Source organism: Aquarana catesbeiana, linkage group LG01 (genome assembly GCF_042186555.1).
Source record: "Aquarana catesbeiana isolate 2022-GZ linkage group LG01, ASM4218655v1, whole genome shotgun sequence".
Classification (NCBI taxonomy): Eukaryota; Metazoa; Chordata; class Amphibia; order Anura; family Ranidae; genus Aquarana; species Aquarana catesbeiana.
The window spans coordinates 626,337,060-626,362,264 of record NC_133324.1 but is presented as its reverse complement, the minus strand read 5'-3'; the positions used below and the strand labels follow the sequence as shown (position 1 = coordinate 626,362,264).

General features: G+C 42.3%; 1 protein-coding gene across 5 annotated transcripts in view; it reads left to right on the top strand.

Annotated features, from left to right (window-relative positions):
* Nucleotides 1–25,205, top strand: part of LOC141108787 (UDP-glucuronosyltransferase 2A2-like) — a 133,490-nt gene that overhangs the window by 87,952 nt on the left and 20,333 nt on the right. For all 5 annotated transcript variants that reach the window (XR_012236126.1, XM_073600733.1, XM_073600720.1 and 2 more), the window contains one exon: nucleotides 9,790–9,938. Coding sequence is in view for 4 of the 5 variants with exons in the window: in XM_073600733.1 (XP_073456834.1) it covers nucleotides 9,790–9,938 (149 nt within the window). In the remaining variant the exon portion in view is untranslated. The remainder of the gene's footprint in view (nucleotides 1–9,789; nucleotides 9,939–25,205) is intronic.

Below are 25,205 nucleotides of genomic sequence, written 5' to 3'. Positions count from 1 at the left end.
GCGCCAGGAGGAAGTGGGAGCTGGAACCCTCTAAAAAGAGGGTTTCTGTCCCCCCCCTCTCAAAAAAAAATGACATGCCAAAAGTGGCATGTCAGGGGGTCACCTTCCCTTAAAGCGAAGGTCCATTTTTGGATGGAACTCCACTTTAATGTGCACGTAACGTTTTACAAATCCCCCTGAGCGATTTAACTTGACAGATAGTAAACAATGTTTAAAAACTTCAGTTTAGCCACGTTTGCGTTTAGAAGCTTTTTTTTTTTTTAAAATAGTCAAAAATTTAAAAACACCTGTAAACGAAACATTGCTAAATGTGAGTTACCGCGTTTACACGTGTTTACAAGCTGTTACAGGCGTTTGGTGTTTCAAATGCCTCTGAACATCCGTCCTGAATGCATTTTTTTTTCTTTCAAAAAAAAACTTCTAAGCTCAACTGCCTAGAAATGGCTATAAACGACCCTGTGTACATGTACTGATAAGATAACTTAGAGGAGAGTTCAGGGGCAGCTGAAAAAAACACCCAACTGCTCCTAAACCTCTGTTTACCAACTGCAGTGTACATGAAGCCTACAACTAAAGGCTATTTTTTTAAATAGTTTATAGGGCAGTACAAACACCCCCAAATGACCCTCTTTTTGGAAAGTAGACACTCCAAGGTATTTGCTGAGGGGCATGTTGAGTGCTGGAAGATTTTATTTTTTGCCACAAGTTTTTGAAAACTTATGCCCTGTACACACGGTGGGATTTTCCGATGGAAAATGTGTGATAGGACCTTGTTGTCGGAAATTCCGACCGCGTGTGGGCTCCGTCACACATTTTCCATCGGAATTTCCGACACACAAAGTTTGAGAGCTTGCTATAAAATTTTCCGACAACAAAATCCGTTGTCGGAAATTCCGATCGTGTGTACACAAATCCGATCGTGTGTACACAAAGTGCCACGCATGCTCAGAATAAATTAAGAGACGAAAGCTATTGGCTACTGCCCCGTTTATAGTCCCGACGTACGTGTTTTACGTCACAGCGTTTAGAACGATCGGATTTTCCGACAACTTTGTGTGACCGTGTGTATGCAAGACAACATCCGTCGGAAAAAATCCATGGATTTTGTTGTCGGAATGTCCGATCAATGTCTGACCGTGTGTACGGGGCATAAAATGAATTTTTTTTTTACACAAAGTTGTCAGTTTAATGAGACATTTTTCACACATGGCATGAGTATATGAGGAATTACACCCCAAAACACATTTTGCTACTTTTCCCGAGTATGAGGATACCACATGTGTGCAACTTTTTGGGGGCCTAGCCGTGTACAGGGGTCAAAAACCAATGACCACCTTTCAGGCTTCCAAAGGCTGTAATTTCCTCATGTCACTTCCCTACTATCTATCACAGTTTTGGAGGCCCAGAGATACCAGGATAGTACAGACACCCTTCCTCCAAAAGACCCTTTTTTGGAAAGTAGACACCCCAAGTTATATGCTGAGAGGCATGTTGCATGGATTTTGTGCCACAAGTTTTTGAAAAATGAAAAAAAAAAATTCTCTTTACATAAAGTTGTCAGTTTAATGAGATATTTCTCAGAAATACCATGGGTATATATGGAATTACAACCAGAAACACATTCTGCTGCTTCTCCTGAGTATGGGGATACCACATGTGAGAGACTTTTTGGCAGCCTAGCCACGCACAGGCCCCCAAAATCCTTCAGGCTCTCAAAGGGCCTCATCTCACTTCCTCACTACCTTCCACAGTTTCGGGGGCCCTAAACTGGCAGGATAGTACAAAACCCCCCCATGACCCCTTTTTTTAAGGTAGACACTCCAAGGAATTTGATAAGAGGCATTGTAAGTATTTTGCAGATCTATTTTTTTTTTTTTTGTTGTTTTTTTTTTTTGAAAAATGAAAAAAGAAAATAAAAAATACATTTTTGTTTTCGTTCTTCATTTTCCAAAAACTTGTGGTAACAAATGAGATCTGCAAAATACTCGCCATGCCTATTCGCAAATACCTTGGAGTACTTTCCAAAAAGGGTTCGTTTGAGGGGGTTTTATACTATCCTGGCATTTCAGGACCTCTGAAATTGTGATAGGTAGTCAGGAAGTCAAATAAGCAAATAACGCCCTTTGAAGACCTGAAGGCAGTCATTGAAATATGGGCTCCTGTATGTGGCTAGGCTGCCAATAAGTCTCTCACATGTGGTATCCCCATAGTCAGGAGAAGTAGCAGAATGTGTTTTGGGGTGTGATTTCACATATATCCATGGCATGTGTAAGAAATGTGTATCTCATTAAAGTGACAACTTTGTGGCAAAAAATAAAATCTACAATGGACTCAACATGCTGCTAAGTAAATAACTTGGTGTGTCTACTTTCCAAAAAGAGGTTATTTGGGGGGGTGTTTGAACTGTCCTGGCATTTTATGCCCAACATTAGAAGCATCTGTCACATACTTCCCACTCTTCTAATCACTTGAAGACCAGGCCTTTTCTGACACTTTTTGTTTACATGTAAAAATCAGTAATTTTTGCTAGAAAATTACTTTGAACCCCCAAACATTATATATTTTTTAAAGCAGAAGTCCTAGAGAATAAACTGGTGGGTGTTGCAATTTGTTATGTCACAAAGTATTTGCACAGCGTTTTTTTCAAACATAAATGTTTTGGAAAAAAAAACACTTTTTTGTATTTTAATGCACAAAAACACATATTGCCCTATTGGTAACATATAAAAGATGATGTTACGCCAAGTAAATAGATATCAAACATGACACACTTTAAAATTGCGCCTGTGCAATGGCTAAAAACGACATCAATTTTTAATATCCATAGGTGACGCTTTGAAAGGGTGTGGGGGGGGGGGTGCTTTGATTTTTAAATGTATTTCTTTTTCTTTCCTTTTTTTAAACTGTCTCTTTTATTTATTTTTATTTTTTTTATTACTTTTATTGTTATCACAGGGAATGTAAATATCCCCTGTGATAGTAATAGGCAGTGATAGGTTCTCTTTTCTGAGACATCTGGGGTCTATTAGATTCTAGATCTTTCCTCTGCCCTTAAAGCATTTGATCACACCAAGATGGGTGTGAAAAGATACTTTCCCAATTTACAAATGGTGCTGTTTATATCTGTCGAAACCGAAGTGATGAAATGCTTGTAGCTTCCGGTTTCTTAGATCATAGAGATGATTGGGGCCATTCTATTCTGATCAGCTCTATTTTCAGCCAGTGGAACTGCTGGCTGCATTTGCTCACAGTATGGTGTGTTTCTTTTCTCTCCCTGGACCGAAAATTATGGAGGAAGAGAAAAACCAGCCAGATCCTGTGCCTGTATTTACGAACATAGGGACAGGACTGCTTCGCCATTCTTTGCAGGAGATCAACAAAATCTTTGGCTGGGTACGTTCAGTGGGTACGTCGCTTTGCCTGGAGCCGCCGCTCGTCTGCAGTACATTGCGGGTGGGAAGGCAGCAACTGGCTGAATGTGAATAAGTAAAATCAAAATAATAATGAGGAACTCAACTTTTGTTGAGAAAAAAAAAATAATCCCTTCTGGGTGGTACCATACATTGCAGGGATTTTAACAAACTTTGTAGCAGATTCAGCCCTATTGTAGTGCTGTAGTGCTGGACTGGCTAAATTTAGTGTATGACTCTGCTGTACCCAGCTGAAATTGCATATTTGCTTGTTCGGTCTGATCGGGTTTATCTCTAAACCTAGGGGCTGATTGCTTCTTCCTGCCCTTTAAAGAATGTTCCAGAAATAGCGTGGGAGTATTAATCCCTGGGTTATGAATAGTTATTTGACCCTAGCCAATCCCTGGGAGGCTGATCCAGAAGGTGTGGCTGGGGAGAAGATAAACATTTGGGAGGATCTGATCAGAGCACTCTCTCTCCTGGGGTCTTACCCCTGGGAGGAATTTTGTGTGTTTCAGAGATGTTACTGCTGCAAGGCCTCAATAGGTGCCATGTACTGGGGGGCCTGGAAGATACTACATGTAGATGCTGGGCTAGAGAAGAAGAATTTCACTGAAGAGTGTTGCAGGGGAGCTGGTTGGGAGCTGTCTAGACATTGTGAGTAAGGCTGGCCACACAGTATACAATTTTCTTGTACAATTTTCCTTTAGGTTTACCAAAACCATATAATGTGAGGTCAAATGTACACATGTTCAATTTGTATGCAATCAGGCAGGCACTTGCACATAGTTGAAGGTAAATCTAAAGGATATTGAATAAGAAAATTGTATGGCCAGCTTAAGATTCTTTCACATATTGCTCCAGGTGTGGAAGTGTTTGCAGGTTAGATGCCAGAAGTTGCTTCTAAGGACTGTAACTGCTCACATAGGGTCTCAGGTTAACTGGCTGTCCCCTCCACTATCAGCATTATTTTGAGGCTGCTACTATAGGGCCCAATACTGCTAAATCAGGATTTTTTTTCAAGGAATCTGTCCTCCAAGATTTGTGTGTGCTTTTGAGTATACTACACCCTCATCCCTCCACCCTGCATTTGTTCAAGATTTGCAATAAAACTTCAAAAAGACTGAGCCTAAATTTGTCGGTTTGTTTCTGGAACTGAACACAGCGTGGGCAGAATCTAAAAAGATGAGGGAGACCTATGTATTTGCAGCAGCCCCTCTTGGGATTACTGCTACAATATCTTTGGTTGTTCTGAAGACATTGGGATGGTCTGGTTCATTATAATCAGGTAGTGTACTCTCAGCAGTCTAATGAGAAAAGCTGCAGGGTCTGCATCCCTTTAGGAGTATTTAGCCCTTGGAGAGTATCCCACCAAAACTAAAAATTCCTTTTGCAAGGGGTGCCTAAAATTTGTATCTTAGTGCAGACTTCTGGGAAAATCAGTGAGCCAATCACACAAGCAGGTAATGACCTTTTTGGAGGCGTTCTGTGCACCAATAATGTATAGAATGCCTCCAAGTTGCAATATTGCATTTAATTTTTCAGAAAATTACAGCAGCTGAAGACTGTAAAGGAAAGGTAATTTTTAATAGCATTATATTACAACATGGCTTGTGTAGCAATTTTATATGCTATATTATTATTTTTTTATTTGCTATATTTTTTTCCCATCAAAGTTACCCTTTAAGTCTTGAACTGTATAACACTGAAGGTTAAAAAAGGTTGACCAGATGTCCCTGGTTTCCGGGGACTATCCCTATTTTAACAGCTTGCCGTCTAGCCACCGTCATTATACTGTGGCAGGTTGGCACGGCTGCGCGAATCGCAGTTGGTGTACGTCAGCCACTTTAAGTGTAATAGCAGGCGCGCGCGCTCCGCCGGTGGCTGCAATATCCGCCAGGCACCCGCGATTGCTCCACAGAGAGCCAGAACGGGGATTTGTCAATGTAAACAAACAGATCTCTGTTCTGACAGGGAAGTAGAGAGAGATCTTCTGTTCCTAGTGATCAGAAACACCTCCCTAGGGAACACTTAACCCCTTGATCGCCTCCTAGTGTTAACTCCTTCCCTGCCAGTGTCATTTATACAGTAATCAGTGGCTATTTTTAGCACTGATCGCTGTATAAATGTCACTGGTCCCACAAAAGCGTCCGATCTGTCCGCCACAATGTTGCAGTCTCGCTAAAAATCGCTGATTACGAGTAAAAAAAAAAAATTATAATAAAAATGCCATAAATATATCCCCTATTTTGTGCGCTATAACTTTTGCGCAAATCAATCAATATACGCTTACTTTTTTTTTTACCAAATATGTAGAAGAATACAAGTTGGCCTAAACTGATAAAGAAATTGTTATTTATTTTTTTTATGCATATTTATTATAGCAAAAAGTAAAAAATTTTTTTTTTTCAAAATTGACGGTCATAGCGCAAAAAAAAAAAAAAAACGCAGAGGTGATCAAATACCACTAAAAGAAAGCTCTATTTGTGGGAAAAAAAGGACATAAATTTTGTTTGTGTATAATATTGCATGACCGTGCAATTGTCAGTTAAAGCGACGCAAAGCCTCCCTCCCCACCCATGGGATGGGTGGGGAGGGAGGGTCAGGCGGGGGGAGGGGATTGGCTGGAGAAGAATAAATGAGCTGGAACATGGAAGTTGAGTTCCAAGTAGAAATTGAGGCTGGACAGACATGGAGCTGAAACTGTGGCAGAGAAGGTAGGTTTGGCAGCAGACGCGATGCCTTGCTCTCCCGTGGAGGTAGTATTCATAAAGAAATTAACCTAATAATCATTGTTTCTCTTTTGTGTAATGAACTCTCCAAGATCTTTTGGGGTAGCTAAAACAGGAACGTTAGAACATTTTTGACCTAACCATGACCACCTGGTGGCATTTCTGAAAGGTTATTCTGTACCTTGATTGTTGTAAATCTATAGATACACATACCTTACTTGACATTCTGATAAAATCAGTTATGCTTGCAAAGTGTTTTAGTCTATGTAAATACTGTTGACCATGTATGTGTTTTCTATACTGTATAAATAGCCTTGTCACTGGACATCTACTGGGCATTCTTCTTCTGGAGAATGTACATGCTCTTATGTGTTTATAAACCTGTTATAAGTACACCCTAAGATACAGTGCCTTGAAAAAGTATTCATACCCCTTGAAATTTTCCACATTTTGTCATGTTACAACCAAAAACGTACATGTATTTTATTGGGATTTTATGTGATAGACCAACACAAAGTGGAAGGAAAATGATAAATGGTTTTAATTTTTTTTTTACAAATATCTGAAAAGTATGACATACATTTGTATTTAGCTCCCTTAACTCTGATACCGCTAACTAAACTCTAGTGCAGAGATCCTCAAACTACGGGCCTCCAGCTGTTGCGGAACTACACATCCCATGAGGCATTGTAAAACATGGACATTCACAGACATGACTAGGCATGATGGGAATTGTAGTTCCTCAACAACTGGAGGGCCATAGTTTGAAGACCCCTGCTCTAGTGGAACCAATTGCCTTCAGAAGTCACCTAATTAGAAAATAGAGTCCACCTATGTGTAATTTAATCTCATTATAAATACAGCTGTTCTGTGAAGCCCTCAGAGGTTTGTTAGAGAACCTTAGTGAACAAATAGCATAATGAAGGCCAAGGGACACACCAGACAGGTCAGGGATAAAGTTGTGAAGAAGTTTAAAGCAGGGTTAGGTTATAAAAATATATCCCATGCTTTGAACATCTCACGGAGTACTGTTCAATCCATCATCTGAAAATGGAAAGAGTATGGATCAACTGGAAACCTACCAAGACATCCACCTAAACTGACAGGCTGGGCAAGGAGAGAATTAATCAGAGAAGCAGCCAAGAGGCCCATGGTAATTCTGGAGGAGCTGCAGAGATCCACAGCTCCAGTAGGAGAATCTGTTCACAGGACAACTATTAGTCATGCACTCCACAAATCTGGAATTTATGGAAGAGTGTCAAGAAGCCATTGTTGAAAGAAAGCCATAGGAAGTTCCATTTGCAGTTTGCGAGAAGCCATGTGGGGGACACAGCAAACATGTGGAAGAAAGTGCTCTGGTCAGCAAAACGTTAGGTGTGGTGGAAAACTAACACTGCACATCACCCTGAACATACCATTCCCACCGTGAAACATGGTGGTGGCAGCATCATGTTGTGGGGATGCTTTTCTTCAGCAAGGACAGGGAAGCTGGTCAGAGTTGATGGGAAGATAGATGAAGCTAAATACAGGGCAATCTTAGAAGAAAACCTGTTAGAGTTTGCAAAAGACTTGAGACTGGGGCGGAGGTTCACCTTTCAGCAAGACAACGACCCTAAACATACAGCCAGAGCTATAATGAAATGGATTAGAATAGATCAAAGCATATTCATGTGTTAGAATGGCCCAGTCAAAGTCCAGACTTAAATCCAATTGAGAATCTGTGGCAAGACTTGAAAATTGCTGTTCACAGACGCTCTCCATCCAATCTGACAGAGCTTGAGCTGTTTTGCGAAGAAGAATGGGCAAAAATGTCACTCTCTAGATGTGCAAAGCTGGTAGAGATTTACCCAAAAAGACTTTCACCTGTAATTGCAGCGAAAGATGGTTCTACAAAGTATTGACTCGTGGCTGAATACAAATGCACACCACACTTTTCACATATTTATTTGTAAAAAATGTTGAAAACAAATGTTGAAAAAAATTTATAATTTTCCTTGCACTTCACAATTATGTGCCACAGAGGGGTTTATTTACTAAAGGCAAATCCACTTTGCACTAGTGCACTTGGAATTGCAGTCACTGTAGATCTGAGGGGGACATGCAAGGAAAATAAAAAACAGCATTTTAGCTTGCACATGATTGGATAATAAAATCAGCAGAGCTTCCCCTCATTTCAGATCTTCCCCTCAGATCTGCACTTGCAGTGCACTTGTAGTACAGAGTGGATTTGCCTTTAGTAAATCAACCCCCATTGTGTTGGTCTATCACATAAAATCCCAATAAAATACATTTACGTTTTTGGTTGTAACATGACAAAATTTGGAAAATTTCAAGGGGTGTGAATACTTTTTCAAGGCACTGTCAAGTGGTTTTGACTGATGAAAGGGTTCTGATTGATGCTGCACTTTCTCTGTGATCAGAGGTGGTGACTGTTGTACACAGGAGAGACACAGTTTAAAGAGGACCTTCACTTAAAAGTGAAAATACCATTAATTTGACTACACCAACATATTTGAAAGGTGTAGGGTTTTTTTGTACTTTTTTTTTTGGCCTATGTGGGAATTATGTAAGCTTGGTACACAAGGCCCTCCACACTCAACCTCCCGGGACATATCAACACGTCCCAGGAAGCTGCAGGACCAATCTGAGGGCAGAACATGATCTTGATCTTGGCCATGTGCAGGGGAGAGCCAGCTGTGAAGCATTAGGAAGTCACAGCTAACTTGCACAGCCAAGATGGTGGTGCAGAGGATCGAAAGACTGGCAAAGAAGCAGCTCAGGTCAAGACAGCACAGCAAATCTCATTGGTAGACGTGTTTAATGTGACTTTGCTAATATACAAAGGTTAATGCCCCGTACCCACGAACGGAATTTCCGTCGGAAAAATCTTGGATGGTTTTTCCGACAGAATTCCGCTCAAGCTTGACTTGCATACACACGGTCACACAAAAGTTCTCTGAACTTTCGACCGTCAAGGACGGTACAACACTACAACGAGCCGAGAAAATGAAGTTCAATGCTTCCAAGCATGCGACGAATTGTTTCCGAGCATGCGTAGGAATTTTGCGTGTCGGAATTGGTACAGACGATCAGAAATTCCGATTGGAACTTTTTCCGATCGAAAATTAGAGAACCTGCTCTCAATCTTTTGCTGGCGGGAATTTCCGACCAAAAGCTCACATCGGACTTTTGCTGGCAGAATTTCCGCATGTGTGTACAGGGCATTAGGCTTTGTTAACAAAGCCATGCATCTCTATATCAGCGATTGAGTGATTTGAGCGATTGAGCGATTTGTTATGAAATAAAGCCATATGATTTTTTTAAGCAAATTTCCCTTAAGCAATCTATGATAACATTTTTAGACAAAGTTTGACAAAATTGAAGTGAGTGGGAAATTTTTAATTTCACTGTGAAGTCACTCTGGCCATGCCTATATACAGAAACTCAAAGTTAAAAAGTTGCAGATCCAATAACTAGAAAAAGAAGCTATTTTTTTTCTTAACCCATACCTGTGAAAATGTTCTTTTGCTTTATGAATGGTCAAAGCATTATTCCTACTCAACATGTGTCATGTTAAATATCTTTTGAAGTTTAAATGGGCTCAACGTAACTCATGTTTTAAACATTTTTCTTATATTTATATTCAGGTCGCCCCACAACTTTTTGTGAAATTATGGGGAAAGCAGAAATTTGGCTGATCCGGACTTACTGGGATTTTGAGTATCCACGTCCAATTCTTCCAAATTTTGAGTATGTTGGAGGCCTACACTGTAAACCAGCGAAACCTTTACCAGAGGTAACTACTGCTTTAACTTAACTGTACACTTACAAGAAAATAATGCAAAACGGTGCAGATGGCCGCCTTATTATATAGGCTTAAAAATGGTCTTGATGACTTTGGACTTTGAAAGGCAGCATAGAGAACAATTTTATTTTATGGCTGTACTACAACATAAGAATTCTCCACAAAGGCAAACTGCATATGAAATCTGCAAATGCAATACCGTTTCAGTGCAGAAGCCCTGTGGTGTAGAGTGTATCTAAAGTAAGTAATTTTGTTAGATTTGGATAAATTAGGGAGCCTCCAGAGATTGCTAAGGGTTCCTTGAGCCATAAGCAGTGGTGGATTGAGCTCCTGCCTATACAGATCACCAAAGTTATTGGATCTTTCTCCACTGATGGCTAATGTTAGGGAGCCCTTCTCCACTAACCAATGTTATAGGGCCCCTTTCAACTGACCACCAACGTGAGGGCCCATCTCCTTGACCACCAATGTTAGGGGCCCTTCTTCACTGTTTACCAATATTAGACACTGCCATTTCCACCACTGTCTTCAATTGCTTTCTAGCAATTATAATTTATTTCTTTTTATTACTAATTACTAAAATTAGTAATAAAAATTATTAAGATATAGGAAGGACAGAGATACTCAACTGTAAGCACCACATCCTATAATAAAGTACTGAATAAGGGATAAGGGCTAAATTGCCCGGAGGATGGGGAAAAAAGGACTTTTAAGGTGCTGTTTACATCAAAGATATAATCAAAAATTCTGTACAATCATATTAAAAAATGAAAATTTTTATTGAATTAAGATTAAAATATTCATGTCTCTCATAGAAAGTGGGACATGCTTTTAAGAACAATATGACATTAATGAATATCACCCAAAATTGTTCACATTGGATAATGCAACATAAAGCAACTACTTAAAGGTGCCATGACAATCTGCCGCTCGACATGTTTCGCTCTAATACGAGCTTCTTCAGGAGTTTAAAGGCTATGATTGTAGTGGATTCTATAATTATGGGAGAATAGTCAATTATCAATACATGCGTACAAACATATTAGAAATACATCCAATGGATGAATAAACTAAATTATCAGAAGACAGGTTAATACAGAGCATATAAATGCATATATATAAGTAGAAGTTTGGAAACCAGACAGTTCAACCAAGTATATGTGGGAAATTAAAATTTGTATATCTTACCAGGCTGTAATGCATCAATGCGACATAAATGTTTCAATAGAGTGGCAACATGAATGTTTCAATAGAGTGGCAAATTAGTGCTGATTTTGAACCGGGAAGTTCTCTCATATATATAGGGACATCGCTGCCATAGTGTGACCACAGGGGAACACAAAGTTGTATACTGGCTCTTTAAAGAAATAAAACAGAATTAAAATTGATAAGGGGGGGGGGGGGGATGTATGGGAACAAGGAAATCAGATTCCCAAACATCCTTGTTTGGTTTTAAGGTGTATTTTAAGGTAGAGCCAATTAGGAGTATTTACCTAAAGCATAAAAGTATCACGGTAAACATGTGTTAAATGGATATGGCTAGATACCATAGTTTCATCAAACCAGTCGATGGTGACTACAAAAATGATAACCAACCGCGATGTTTTCTAAATGGAAAAGAAATACAGTTGTAAAGGACCATAAAAGTTCCACAAGTGCAGCTCACTGCCAACTGACAGTGATGCTGTAGAAGGAGAACTTACTTTGTAGGCAGTAGTCCGGCAAGCAGATTTGGGAGAGCTTCACGCTGCCTCCATTGAACGGCGCCGGTAGCAGAGCTGTGGGCGGTGTATGACCGCCTTTATGTACCCCCACCACGGCGGCGTCTGATTTCGCCGCCGTGATGCGGACGCTTGTTGAGGCTGGCTGCGTCATACCCTGGGGGAGGAGGAACGCGGCGGCGTCAATCTGACATCCGTAGCGTGCCACAAGCGTAGTGCGCATGTCTATGGATTCATAGAGCCCGTGAGATATCCGGGCGCCGAAAACGCCATGTTGGTAATGGGAAAAGAAAAAGTATAAACAGATAGAACTAGACTAAAGCATTCAGCCTATCTGGCAACCAATAAATGAAAATAGAGGCTCATATGTATCACATTATGGGTATTATAGCACCCCATTTAGTACAGCAACCAGGATCAAAAAAAGGGGCCACCACTCTGGGGACGATTGGCTCTATATCTCCAATAGTGGGTGCCCCGGGCGTCCGTGTGGTCTAAATTGACAGAGATCGACCCAGCATGAGAATATTCCCGGGATATTGTTGCCAGTCATAAAAAGAAACAAACGGACTTTTTGTTAAAAAATCCTTAATAGATATTTGCAACAACAGCCTGTAAGAGTATAGCACAAAATAAATCAGTGAAAGTTCAATGATATCAAGTGTAACATACAAGAATGTACATGGTCATAATCTCGTTATTATTGAATATTTTAACATAGCTTATACAAATATGAGACGCCAGATCAGTACAGCATTGAGGATACAGAATATAGTTAATATTTTAACATAAATTATATATATATTTGACGTCACATTAGTACAGCATTGAAAATATTAAATGTGATTAATGACCTACCAAGATGGAAAAGGCAAGGAAAAAGAAAGAACAAAGGAAACACAAAATCAAAAAATCGAAAAAAAATTTTTTGATTTGAAAACCGAGAAATACCTTTTAGTATTAGATTACCCTATTATGTTGTATTTGGAAAACCAAAACCTGCAAAACCAAAGAATGGAGAAAGGGGAGGGGGGGGGGGGGGTCAAGGGGGGAAGAGGGGGAGGGACCAGGGAGAACAAAATCATGTCTGAACTAGGGATGCCCCAGTTTTTAAAGAAATGGCTTAAAACTGAACGCATCGTTCATGTCTGGATGCTGGAGAGCTGACAGCTCGTGTATCCAGCGTGCCTCCTTTTGGAGGAGGAGCTTATCATAGTCTCCACCTTAAAACCAAACAAGGATGTTTGGGAATCTGATTTCCTTGTTCCCATACATGCCCCCCCCCCTTATCAATTTTAATTCTGTTTTATTGCTTTAAAGGGCCAGTATACAACTTTGTGTTCCCCTGTGGTCACACTATGGCAGCGATGTCCCTATATATATGAGAGAACTTCCCGGTTCAAAATCAGCACTAATTTGCCACTCTATTGAAACATTCATGTTGCCACTCTATTGAAACATTTATGTCGCATTGATGCATTACAGCCTGGTAAGATATACAAATTTTAATTTCCCACATATACTTGGTTGAACTGTCTGGTTTCCAAACTTCTACTTATATATATGCATTTATATGCTCTGTATCAACCTGTCTTCTGATAATTTAGTTTATTCATCCATTGGATGTATTTCTAATATGTTTGTACGCATGTATTGATTATTGTCTATTCTCCCATAATTATAGAATCCACTACAATCATAGCCTTTAAACTCCTGAAGAAGCTCGTATTAGAGCGAAACATGTCGAGCGGCAGATTGTCATGGCACCTTTAAGTAGTTGCTTTATGTTGCATTATCCAATGTGAACAATTTTGGGTGATATTCATTAATGTCATATTGTTCTTAAAAGCATGTCCCACTTTCTATGAGAGACATGAATATTTTAATCTTAATTCAATAAAAATTTTCATTTTTTAATATGATTGTACAGAATTTTTGATTATATCTTTGATGTAAACAGCACCTTAAAAGTCCTTTTTTCCCCATCCTCCGGGCAATTTAGCCCTTATCCCTTATTCAATAAAAATTATTACTTAAATTATTTTGGCACCGAGGACCAGCTTCGTGAAAGAAAATTGTGCCAAGACCCAGGGGTTATGTTTTTTCACAGGCAAATTGTCGGGGCAATGGCGGGTGTTAGCACTTCAGTTATCACGACACCATGGCTGATATGGTGTCAGTATGATTGAAGTGCATTATTTCTATTATTACATTGTATTATAAAATGAAATAGTTAAACTCACAAGAATGCCGATTCAGTGGGAGCCCTGAATGTGTCACTTGCCACGTTGCCTGCCACCAGATTCAGCTTGTCACTACGGTCGCCTACCAACAGATGCAGCTTGTCACTTTCCACCATCACTTGCCAACAGATGCTGCTTGTTGCTTGCCACATTGCCTGCCACCAGATGCAGCTTTTCACTTGCCACATTGCCTGCCACCAGATGCAGCTTTTCACTTGCCACATTGCCTGCCACCAGATGCAGCTTTTCACTTGCCACATTGCCTACCACCAGATGCAGCTTTTCACTTGCCACATTGCCTGCCATCAGATGCAGCTTTTCACTTGCCACATTGCCTGCCACCAGATGCAGCTTTTCACTTGCCACATTGCCTGCCACCAGATGCAGCTTTTCACTTGCCACTGTCGCCTGCCTCCAGATGTAGCTTGACACTTGCCACCCTTGCCTGCCAATAAATGCAGCTTGTCACTTGCCACCCTTGCCTGCCAACAGATGCAGCTTGACTCTTACCACCCTAGCCTGAAAAATAGATGCAACTTGTCACTTGCCACCCTTGCCTGCCAACAGATGCAGCTTGTCTCTTACCACCATCGCCTGCCTCCAGATGTAGCTTGTCACTTGCCACCGTCGCCTGCGAACAGATGGAGCTTGTCACTTGCCACCGTCGCCAGATACAGCTTGTTACCAGTGTTAATTTTGACATCAAATATCGATTTAATTTTAGTCCTATTTTAGTCTTTTGACTAAAATACATTTTAGTTTTAGACCTATTTTAGTCTTTTGACTAAAATACATTTTAGTTTTAGTCCTATTTTTAGTCTTTTGACTAAAATGCCATTTTAGTTTTTAGTCTTTAGAATAAAATGCCATTTTAGTTTTAGTCATCTGAGTTGTTTTAGTTTTAGTCCTATTTTAGGTATAAAATAAATACTGCGCTTACACTAATTTACATGAGCTGCGACTAAAAAGTAGTAAACCATAAAATCTAATAAAATTCATAAAGTCGCGCTAAAAAACTGAGAGTGGCAACAAACAAGTGCCCAAAAACCTCATAAAAATATGAGGATAAGTAGTGGTCACTGAGCAAATATTTCAATGCTAGTCAGTGTATGAATGCACCATAATAAAAATAAATAAGTGAATAAATAACAAATATTTGCTCAGTGACCACTACTTATCCTCATATTTTTATGAGGTTTTTGGGCACTTGTTTGTTGCCACTCTCAGTTTTTTAGCGCGACTTTTTGAATTTTATTAGTCCTATTTTAGTCTACTAAAATCTCCAGTACATTTTAGTTGACTAAAATCGAATGGGTTTAGTTAATTTTACTGCATTATTTCTTTAGAACCGCCAAACATATATATATACTCCTGGAGTAAAAATCCAATAACATGTTTATTTATGGTATTAAGGTTTGAACATGCACTACTAGTCATATTTTAGTCATCTGAATTGTTTTAGTCGACTAAAATAGTATTCATTTAGTCGACGAAAATATTTTAGTCAACAAAATGAACACTGCTTGTCACTTGCCACGTCGCCTGCCACCAGTTGCAGCTTGTCACTTGCCACGTCACCTGCCACCAGATGCAGCTTATCACTTGCTACATCACTTGCCACCAGATGCAGCTTGTTGCCTGCCACATGATACGGATTGTCACTTGCCACGTTGCCTGCCACTAGATGCCCATTGTCAATTGCCAAGTCACTTGCCACCAGGTGCGGTTTGTCACTTGCCACCAGGTGCGGATTGTCACTTTGCACCAGATGCGGATTGTGAGGGTAGAACAGCGGTGATGTGGAGCGGGCGGTGAGAGATGTCATCTCTGTGCTCGCCTGTCGCAACTCAGTGTAGTGTTCACAGCCAGCTGTGAGGGCGGAGCGGCGGTGATGCGGGGCGGGTATTGAGAGATGACGTCATCTCTCTGCACGCCCGCAGCACCTTAGTGTAGTGCTCATGGCCAGTTGTGAGGGCAGAACAGCTGTGATGCAGGGATTGTGGTGAGAGATGATGTCATCTCTCTGCTCGCCCACCACCGAACCTCTAAAGTCCAAATAGAACATGACCAAAGACTCTAGATCAGCCTTTCTCATCCTTTTCAACACAGAAGAACCCCTTAAAATAACGTTCCAGTCTCAGGAAACCCCTGCCAAAAGTTACTATATCTACAATATCTACAACTCATGATACATTAGTGTGATGGTCATTGGGAAAAATGCTCTTTATACTTGCGGTCATTAAGAAGACTTCCACCCTTAAGCCTCGTACACAGGATCGGATTTTCCGCAGAAAAAACCTCTGACTTTTGTCCGAAGGCGTATGCCTGGATTTTGTCGTGCATACAAACGGCGAGGAATTGTCGGCCAACAAACACTAACGTAGTGACGTACTACGTGGTTTTTCAGCTCTTTAGCGCCACCCTTTGGGCTCCTTCTGCTAATTTTGTGTTAGTAGAAGTTTGGTGAGTGTTGATTCGCGCTATTCATTTCGCACTTTTCATTTAGCGCTTTTCAGTTCACGCTTTTCCAACTCTTGGCATTGTTGACCCCCTATATTAAGAAGCAGGAACCATGCATGAGGCTTTTTATTTTATTTTTTGGTTGAATAATAATGATTTGATTTTTATTCTTTTTTTTTGGATGCATATCTTTGGATGCATAGAATGCACATTTTGGTTAAGTTCTATTGGCAGATAGCATGTCCAATTTTATTTGTTTTCTTTTTTTAATGCACAATAAAAAAATTGTGGCGAATAATACTTGACTATGTGTTTTACTTCAAATGACAGTTTGGGAGTAGGCAGTTACACTTAAAAAATACAATGTAAAATTGACAAGGGACACCAACATAGTTGTATCTTTGATCTTATAAACTAATAATATTATTCTTGATATCACTAGAAAATAAAAGCCTTTTAAAATACGTTTGGCAGAACTCCATCAGTATCACCAGCAAAGCAACTTCATTATTATCCCATTAAAGAAGAAGAGAATGTGCGCTGCATTTCGGGATTTCATAATTTGCCGCGTCACGAATGTTAATTCGCCATTTTGAATGCTAGTTTACAAGAACGACCGCTTCTGGCTCGTCTTTGCTTCCGAGTATGCGTGTTTGTACTTTGGACTTTTGTCCGACGGACTTGTGTACACACGCTCGGAAAATCCGACAACAGACATTTGTCCGCGGAAAATTTGAAAACCTGCCATCCAACATTTATCCGTGGAAAATCCCACAACAATTGTCCGTACAATTGGAGTGTACAAATGGTCGGATTTTCCGCCAACAGTCTGTCATCACACATTTCTTGTCGGAAAATCCGACCGCGTGTACGCGGCTTTACAAATAGCTTAAACGATCAGTGGTGTCAGTAGGAACTTATCTGAGAGGCAGAAATTGTTCATTGCTCAAGGACTTGCAACCTCTGGAGGAACCCTGGTTGAGAAACCCTGATCTAGATAAACCATAATTAGTCTCCGGGATTTTCTGAGACCTGAAAATTATTATTATAAGGGTTCCCGTGTGGTAAAAAGGTTAAGAAAAGCTGTAGCAGGGAAGAGTTAAAACTCCTGTATTTTTGTTTCTGCTTGCATCCCTTTGGGAAAGTTTCCAAATTCTTTCTTAGATGGTTTTCTGATCCCTCTCTATTTCTTTGACAACCCTAAAATTTTAGCTCTCCCCACCACTTTCTGTTCTGGTGGCAGCAGTTACCAAAACAATTCAAGAAAATGAATCTTTACAGTCAGGACCTAGACAACAATAAAACCTGACAGAGGTTTTAACTCTTCACCACTCCATGCAAAACTGAAAAAAAATGTTTTAGCATTACATGCACTTTATTATATTTGGGTAAAAAAAAACGTGTCCTACAGGTTTCTATAAATGATTCATGAACATAAGTGCTCAGTCATTAGTAAGTAGCTTTCTAGACCTCAGACCCATCAATTTAACTCACCCTTTATTGGACTGGGAAAGTCTTGTAATAAATTGTCAGCAAAAAGAATGATAGCATCCTGTGGTGTTTGTAAAAAGACCAACGCTAATACTCTTGTCAGAAAATGTATTGTCAGGAGTCTGCCAGAAACCTGAGTGTCCCTAGGCTTTGGTAGGTAGCTAGTCAGCCTGAGCTTTAAATGTTCTTGTGTCTGTGTTTATTGGATTTCCCCTTTGCTCAGACTATTGTTTGCTTCTGCCTGTTGCTGTGAAGTGTTTTCCAGTAGATGGAACAAGCAGAAACAAAGTCATGAATATTCTTTTTTTTTTTTTTTCCAAATTCTTTATTTAAATTATCCAGCATACACAGAACAGCAAATCTTTTTAGTCAGATACATGGGTAGAGTGATCTTAAAGAAATCCAGGAAAAACCAGATGAACAACATCAGTTATAATTATATATAAGTGCATGGGCGGCCGTGCTGGAACGCCCAGTAATCATAAAATCTACAGAACTTGAACTATTAAAAGAGGAATCAACACTCTTAGTTCGAGTAAGCATTGCCACCATGAATGCAGGGATAAGGCAGTTTTCATTAACACCAGTGAGGTGAAAAGATAAGATCTAGAAAGTGTAGGAGAGGGAGAGAGTACAGGGGGGGAAGGGGGAGGAGAAAGGAGGTGGGGGGGGCAGGGCAGGTGTAGTTGCCGGCAAGAGGTTGGAGGACCTTGAAAACATTATAATACCATGTTTTAGTACCCTCAGGGTGCAAAGAGGGTCTTTCCTTCCTCCGAGAATGTGAATATGTTCCAATGGACCCAGGTTTTGGAGTAAGTCTCATCCCTGTTTTGGGCCGAGAGTAACAGGTCTTCCATCTTGTTCACCTCTTTAATTCTTGAGAAAGCGAAACAGAGGGGGGCCTTAAGTCTCTCCAGCACAGAGCAATGCACGATCTGGCAGCATTAAAAAGATGGCGTAGAACTTATTTGTTGTATGTTTTCTCAGGAATATTCGAGACATGTAGGAGAAAGAGAGCAGGGTCTTCAGGGAGGATGCAATCTGTGAATTTCTGAGAAATACGATGTACCTCCTTCCAGAAGTGCTCCAATTTCAGACAGGACCAGAAAATATGAAGTAAAGTCCCCCTGTCTTCCTGACATCTCCAGCAACTGTCGGGGGTCAAAGAGGAATATTTGTGAAGTATTGAGGGTGTACGGTACCATCCCGTCAGAAGATTAAAATTGGTTTCCTGTGCACGAGTACAGATGGATGATTTTACAGCAAGTCCTGTTCAATGTCAGTTCCCATTTCTGTATGAAGGGGGGAGTATAGTCAGCGGGGGGGGGGGGGGGGGGGCGGGCGATCAGTAGCACATACATTTGCTTGAGTCAATGAGGGTGGGGACTCGTCTCCTCACATAATTGTTTGAAGGGAGTCAGCGGTCGTTGAAATCTGTCCGGGGGCAAGAGGGAGTTCAAAAAGTGTCGGAGCTGTATGCCACTCCAGAAGTCAAGACGGTAGCGACCAGTTGGCAAGGTCAGCACAGACAGTGAGGGCCAAGTCGTCAATTGTAAGAAATGCGAGGCCTGGCAACATTGCGAGTCTAGAAGTGCATGAAAAGGTCCCTCTTGCAGTCCCGGAGGGAAGCGAGGATTCCCCACAATAGGGTAAAGGGGGCAATGGGCGGATGATAGTGAGGTAATACAGCATATCCGGGAGCAGATACTCAATGTGGGTCCCAAGGTTGGGTGCCTTTTAAGAGCAGGGGTAAGATCTGCAAAGCACCAGACTGCACGGCGCAACAGGGCCACGCACTGTGATTGCTCGATCTTTGGCCACAGTTTGAGTTCAGCATGTCTACACCAGTCTATTAGTCTCCCCATATGGGCTGCCTGGTAATATTTCTACATATCAGGTACCGCCACACCACCATGATGTTTAGGCATGGTCAAGAGTCGTCGTTGTAGTCTAGGTCTTTTGTGGGCCCAAATAAAATTGACTATTAGGGTGTTAATCTGTTTGAAGAATTCTGAGGGTATGTGAATTGGCAGTGCTTGGAAGAGATATGAAAATTTGGGCAAGATTGACATTTTAATTATGTTGCATCTTCCAAACCAAGAAAAAAGCCCTGATGCCATTTGGAGAGTAGAGTCCGTACTCTACTAAGTAGAGGTGGGAAGTTCATCGCATAGATTTAGTAGTAGCCGTAGTAGTCCACCTAAAGTTGAAATTAGCTTTTAAGGCATAAATTTGAGAGGAGGACATAGATACACCCATTGACTCGGATTTAGACATGTTGATTTTTAAATTAGAGAGGGGACCATATTGGTCTAGTTCGCTTAGAAGATTCGGTAAAGATGTAACCGGGTTGGTATGTGAAAAAAGGAGGTCGTCCGTGTAAGCAGATACCTTATGATGTGAGTCTCCAACTTGTATCCCAGTGATGTCCGGGTTTTGTCTGACCCTGCAGAGGAATGGCTCCAGCGAAAGAGCAAAGAGGAGGGGCGATAGTGGACACCCTTGATGGGTACCATTTGAGATAGGGAAAGGTTCTGACAAAAGACCATTAGTCTTAATTTGCTCCATATGGGTCGAGTATACACTCGAAATCCATCCAACCATCCTTTCCCCCAGCCCCACGTGGCGCAGGACCGTGAACATGAAGGACCAGTTAACCCGGTCAAACACCTTTTCGGCATCCGTACCCAGAAACACAGAGGGAGTGTTGGAAAGGCTGGCCAGATGAATAAGGTTCAGGGCTTTAATGGTGTTGTCTCGGGCCTCGCGAGCTGGTATAAAGCCGACCTGGTCGAGATGGATTAATGTTGTCATGTGTGGTTGGATGCATGTGGCGAGAATTTTTGTGAATAGCTTTAGATCCACATTTAAAAAGGAGATAAGGTGGTAACTTCCACACACTGAAGGATCTTTGTCCTCCTTGGGTATAACGGAGATGTGTGCTTTCAAGGCAACAGGGGGAATACCATCTCGTCCTAGGACGTTAAATGTTCGTACCATCTGCGTGCCGAGTTGGGGGAGAAATAGTTGGTAATACCTATGGGTGAATCCATCTGGACCCGGAGATTTGCCGGGCTTGGATGAGCCTATGGCCAATTGCAATTCGTGAAGGGTGATGGGTGCCTCCAGATCCTCTCGGATCTGTTCTGACAACTAGGGGAGACTTGAGGAGGATATGTATTCCTCGATATTGTGTTGTGGCTGAGGTCTAGTGGGTAGATTATACAGAGGTGGGTAAAACCTGCGAAAAGTAGATATGATCTGAGGGGGGAGGTGTACCCTTCTACCCTCTTGAGTCCACAAGGTAGAGTATGTAGGATTGAGCGCGCTGTTCTTGCAAGGCTCTGGCTAGTAGGCGGCCACACTTATCCCCAAATTCATAATAGTGTTTCCAGCATGACTGCAATGCTGCCTTGGCCCTGTAGTGAAGAAGGGAGATCACTCGTCTGTGCAGGTTTAAGAGTTCTGTCTTGACTGGTGTCACAGGGTTCTGTTTGTGTTGGGTCTTTAGGCGTGTATGTCCATCAGTAATGTAGTCAGTTCAGCTTCTCTGGCTTGTTTCATTCTAGATCCATGTTTAATAAGGACCCCCCTTATTACAGTTTTGTGCACTTCCCAAACTATCCCTGTGTCACTGTCTGGGGTGAGATTTATTTGAAAATAGTACTGCAGCTCTTTGATAACATCCTCAACGACTAACTTGTCATCAAGCAGGCTCTCATTGAGTCGCTAATGCCTGGTATTTCAGTAGGCATGTTCGGTCATAGTCAGTGTAACTGAGGCATGGTCAGACCATGTGTTGTTCCCTATGTCTACTGCCTTAACCGCCGATAGTATGTGGTGGGGGATGATGAACAAGTCGATTCGGGAGTACACCTTATGTGGAGGCGAGTAAAAGATGTAGTCTCTTTCATCAGGATGAAACAATCTCCATGCGTCGGTAAGTTGATGGTTGTAGAGGGTCTGTATAATACGTTTGCGAAGGCCTGAGGTGACCGAGGAACCTCCCGTGGATGTGTCTACCTTAGGGTCTAGGGGTAGATTGAAATCTCCACCCAGGAGGAGTTTTCCCTCAGCGAATGTCATAAGCTTGTTGATAGTGGAACAAAGGAATTTGTCTTGGTTACAATTAGGAGCGTATACTGTGGCCAGAGTCACTTTAATACCACCAATCGTGCCCTTAAGGAACAGGAATCTGCCCTCTGCGTCTGCTCTTGTGTCTAGTATGTTCCAAGGAACTCGCCTGGAAACCAAGATGGAAACCCCTCTGGATTTGCATATCCTATTGAAGGCATGATATGCAAAGGGATCAAAACTGTCCTTTAGGATTGGTGCCTTGCCCTCTTTGAAGTGGATTTCCTGGACATATGCCACATCAGAATGTGAGCGTTTCAGGTCTTGGAGGAGCATCCTACGTTTTTTCAGGTACGTTGAGCCATTTAGCGTTTAGGGAAGTGACCCTTAGTACCTCCATACCGTTTGCCGGCTGACTGGGGGGAAGGGAGAAAAAAAAGGGGGGGAGAGGTGGATGGGAAGAAGAGAAAGAGGAAGAGGTGAGCTAGAGGAAATAAGGGAAGAAAGCAGAGGGGTTCTACAACCGTGGTCGGAGAGCGGGGAGTATAGGGAAAATCCGCGTCTCCCCCTGACAGCTAAAGAGGTAAGAAATATAGAGACACTCACACACAATCTACCACCTAAGTGAGCGCAGGCCTAAGTGGGGAAGTGGTCAAGAGTGGGCGGGAGGAAACCACTCCCCTCCCTCCGATGACCGTAAGATCATGTTACGATCAACGACCTATATGCAAAATATTAGAAATGAACTCTGGATGTCACACCAGTAACAACAATGAAGTGGGGTTGCAGTGTCCATGTCGTGGTCCCTTAAGACCATCAATCAGGAAAATCCTACAGGGTCAACCCAATAAAATAACAAGACCCAATAAATGTCTCCAAATACAAGGGACATAAAGAATAAAGTCAGCAGGCCCTCCTGAGTTGAGCAGACATCTTAGGGTCTACAGGCATCAGAAGGGGCCGCGTAGCTGTCCCCCACATTATGATATACAGCATATCTAGGCAATAAAACTGAGGGATTCGGGACCTCAAACCAACACCCCTGCCTAGCAAGGGGTATTGCCATGTTGTTGTAGAGCCTCGAACTCCCCAGTGACCTACCTACAAAACAATACTAAAGCCCTTAAATAAACACTGTGCACATATCAAGTAAGTCACACTCTCATGGGCTTTGGAGCATATGAGAGACAGCACTTTTTGGTCACAGTAACTAAAAGACTTTCAGCGTCGACTCTGACCTAACTATGTTCCGATTTCCAGGCATTAGTCGACTGGGTAGAAAAATCAATGAAGCACAAAGCCAACTGTAAGTAAGGATTGTAGGGAAGATAAGTGCATGAACAATGTTTCGGAGTAGGTGTCTTCCACGTTGTAGTCTTCGGCGGGGATAGGCAGGGTCTACAGAAAAAATTGAGGTACAAAGCCCTCCAACAAGGTATAATAAGTAGTACCTGATGCTTGGTTGCATATAGTCATTCGGGTATTCTCTCGTGGGCAAACAAGTCTGTGCATTTGCAGGTAGAATGGGGGAGTCCTGAATAAGTTTCCACATTAGCAGTGTTACCATCACGACTCCCGTGGGGGAGTCGGCCTCTGGGTATGAGATCTACGCTGCAATCTGCCTGAGCAAGGTTGTGGGCCCACTTGTGGGATCGGGAGACCCGGCCGCTGGGTGCAGAACTGTAACGGTTGCAGCCAATCTGGTACAGAGATAGGCGCAATCTCCAGGAAGGCGAACAGCTCCGGGAGGCCTACTGGACGATGTAGTGTGAAGGAAGATGTGCCCTTCCAGACGGTTGGGGCAAACGGGAATCCCCACTGATATCTGTGGCCCAATTGTCGCAGTTGGTGCAGCAGCGGTCGTAGCAAGGCTCAGCGCTGTAGGATCGCATTAGACAAGTCTGGTAAGATTTTGATAGTAGCTCCGTCAAAGTCAATTGTTCTCATAGTCCAGGCCTTGCACAGGATGTCCTCCTTGTGGGTATACCTATGCAGGCGACAGATGATATTTCGGGGTCTGCTTGGGTCAGTTGACCTAGGGCCCAGTGCCCTATGTACCCAGTGTAATTCCAGTGATTCTGGAGGGACAGAGTCCAGTACACGGCGGAATATAGCGACAACTGGGTCCCTCTGACCCAGTGGCTTCCGGGAGGCCGCGGAGCCGCAAATTGTTTTGGTGACTCCAGTCCTCGAGGTCTTCTATGTGTAACTGTAAGGCCACCGAGTGTTCTGCCTGGCATGCCTGCTCCTGCCTCACAGTGGACATCCTCCTCTCCAGAGCCAACACCGAGGATTTCCCCTCTGTAATACGTTCAGAGAGCTGCTGGACTTCAGAGCGAACCTCCTGCATATCATGTTGGTGTGACTCAGTCATGTGGAGGAACAAGGCCTCAAGGTCCGCCCTCGTGGGGAGTGCACAAAGAAGCTCCCTGCTCTGCCCTGGTCCCTGATCTCTGCATCCTCTCGGTAGGGAGTGGGTCTCTCCGGTTGTGAGCTGGGGGCAGGCGGGTGTGTAGCTAGGGCTGTGGGGAAACTGAAGCAGGAGTCAGAGGCATCAGATGGAGTTGGGGACATCGTCGGCTCCGTCAGGAGTGCAGCCTCCGTATTGCTGCCACGTGGGTTTCTGGTCCCCGAGCTGCGAGTCTGGTGCTGGGGAAGTAGCGCTTGAAGGTTGACCGTGCTGGAGTTGTAGCAGGTACCTGAGCTTTTTTGCGCTTGGCAGTGCACATGACGTGTTGAACAGGTCGCTGGATCACTGCTTCTCGTCGGAGGGGGACCGGAGCTCAGGGAAAGCAGATCTTCACTCCGCCATGTCTAAACCATGCCCCCATAAATATTTATTTCTATCTGGTCAAACATTGTTAGGTTTATTGTCATTGATACAGCCTTGAAAAGATAATTTTTTATATTGGCTGTCTGACTCCCAGGCCTTGCCTTGAGAGGACGTGAGCCCAGAATCTAGGTTTTACTCTCATGTCTGCTGCCTAGGGGTTGTGTTGCTGATAGAAGGCCCTGAGGAAACAAAGTTGGCCTGTGTTATGGGGCCTGAAGGTTTTTTGATGTCCTGCTGAAGGGTATATTTAGAGAGAGCAGATGGATGGCTGCCTGCTGCCTGTATAAAGCATCTTAGGAGGAGGCGTCTGTGCTGCAGAGTGTCTTGGAGAGTGGAGTATAACTGCTGCTAGTTGACATTGCAAGAAGTTCTGATTGCCCATCTGATAAGGTACCTGTGAGTTATTACATAGGGCCTGGGTTCTGCTTGGCTGTTC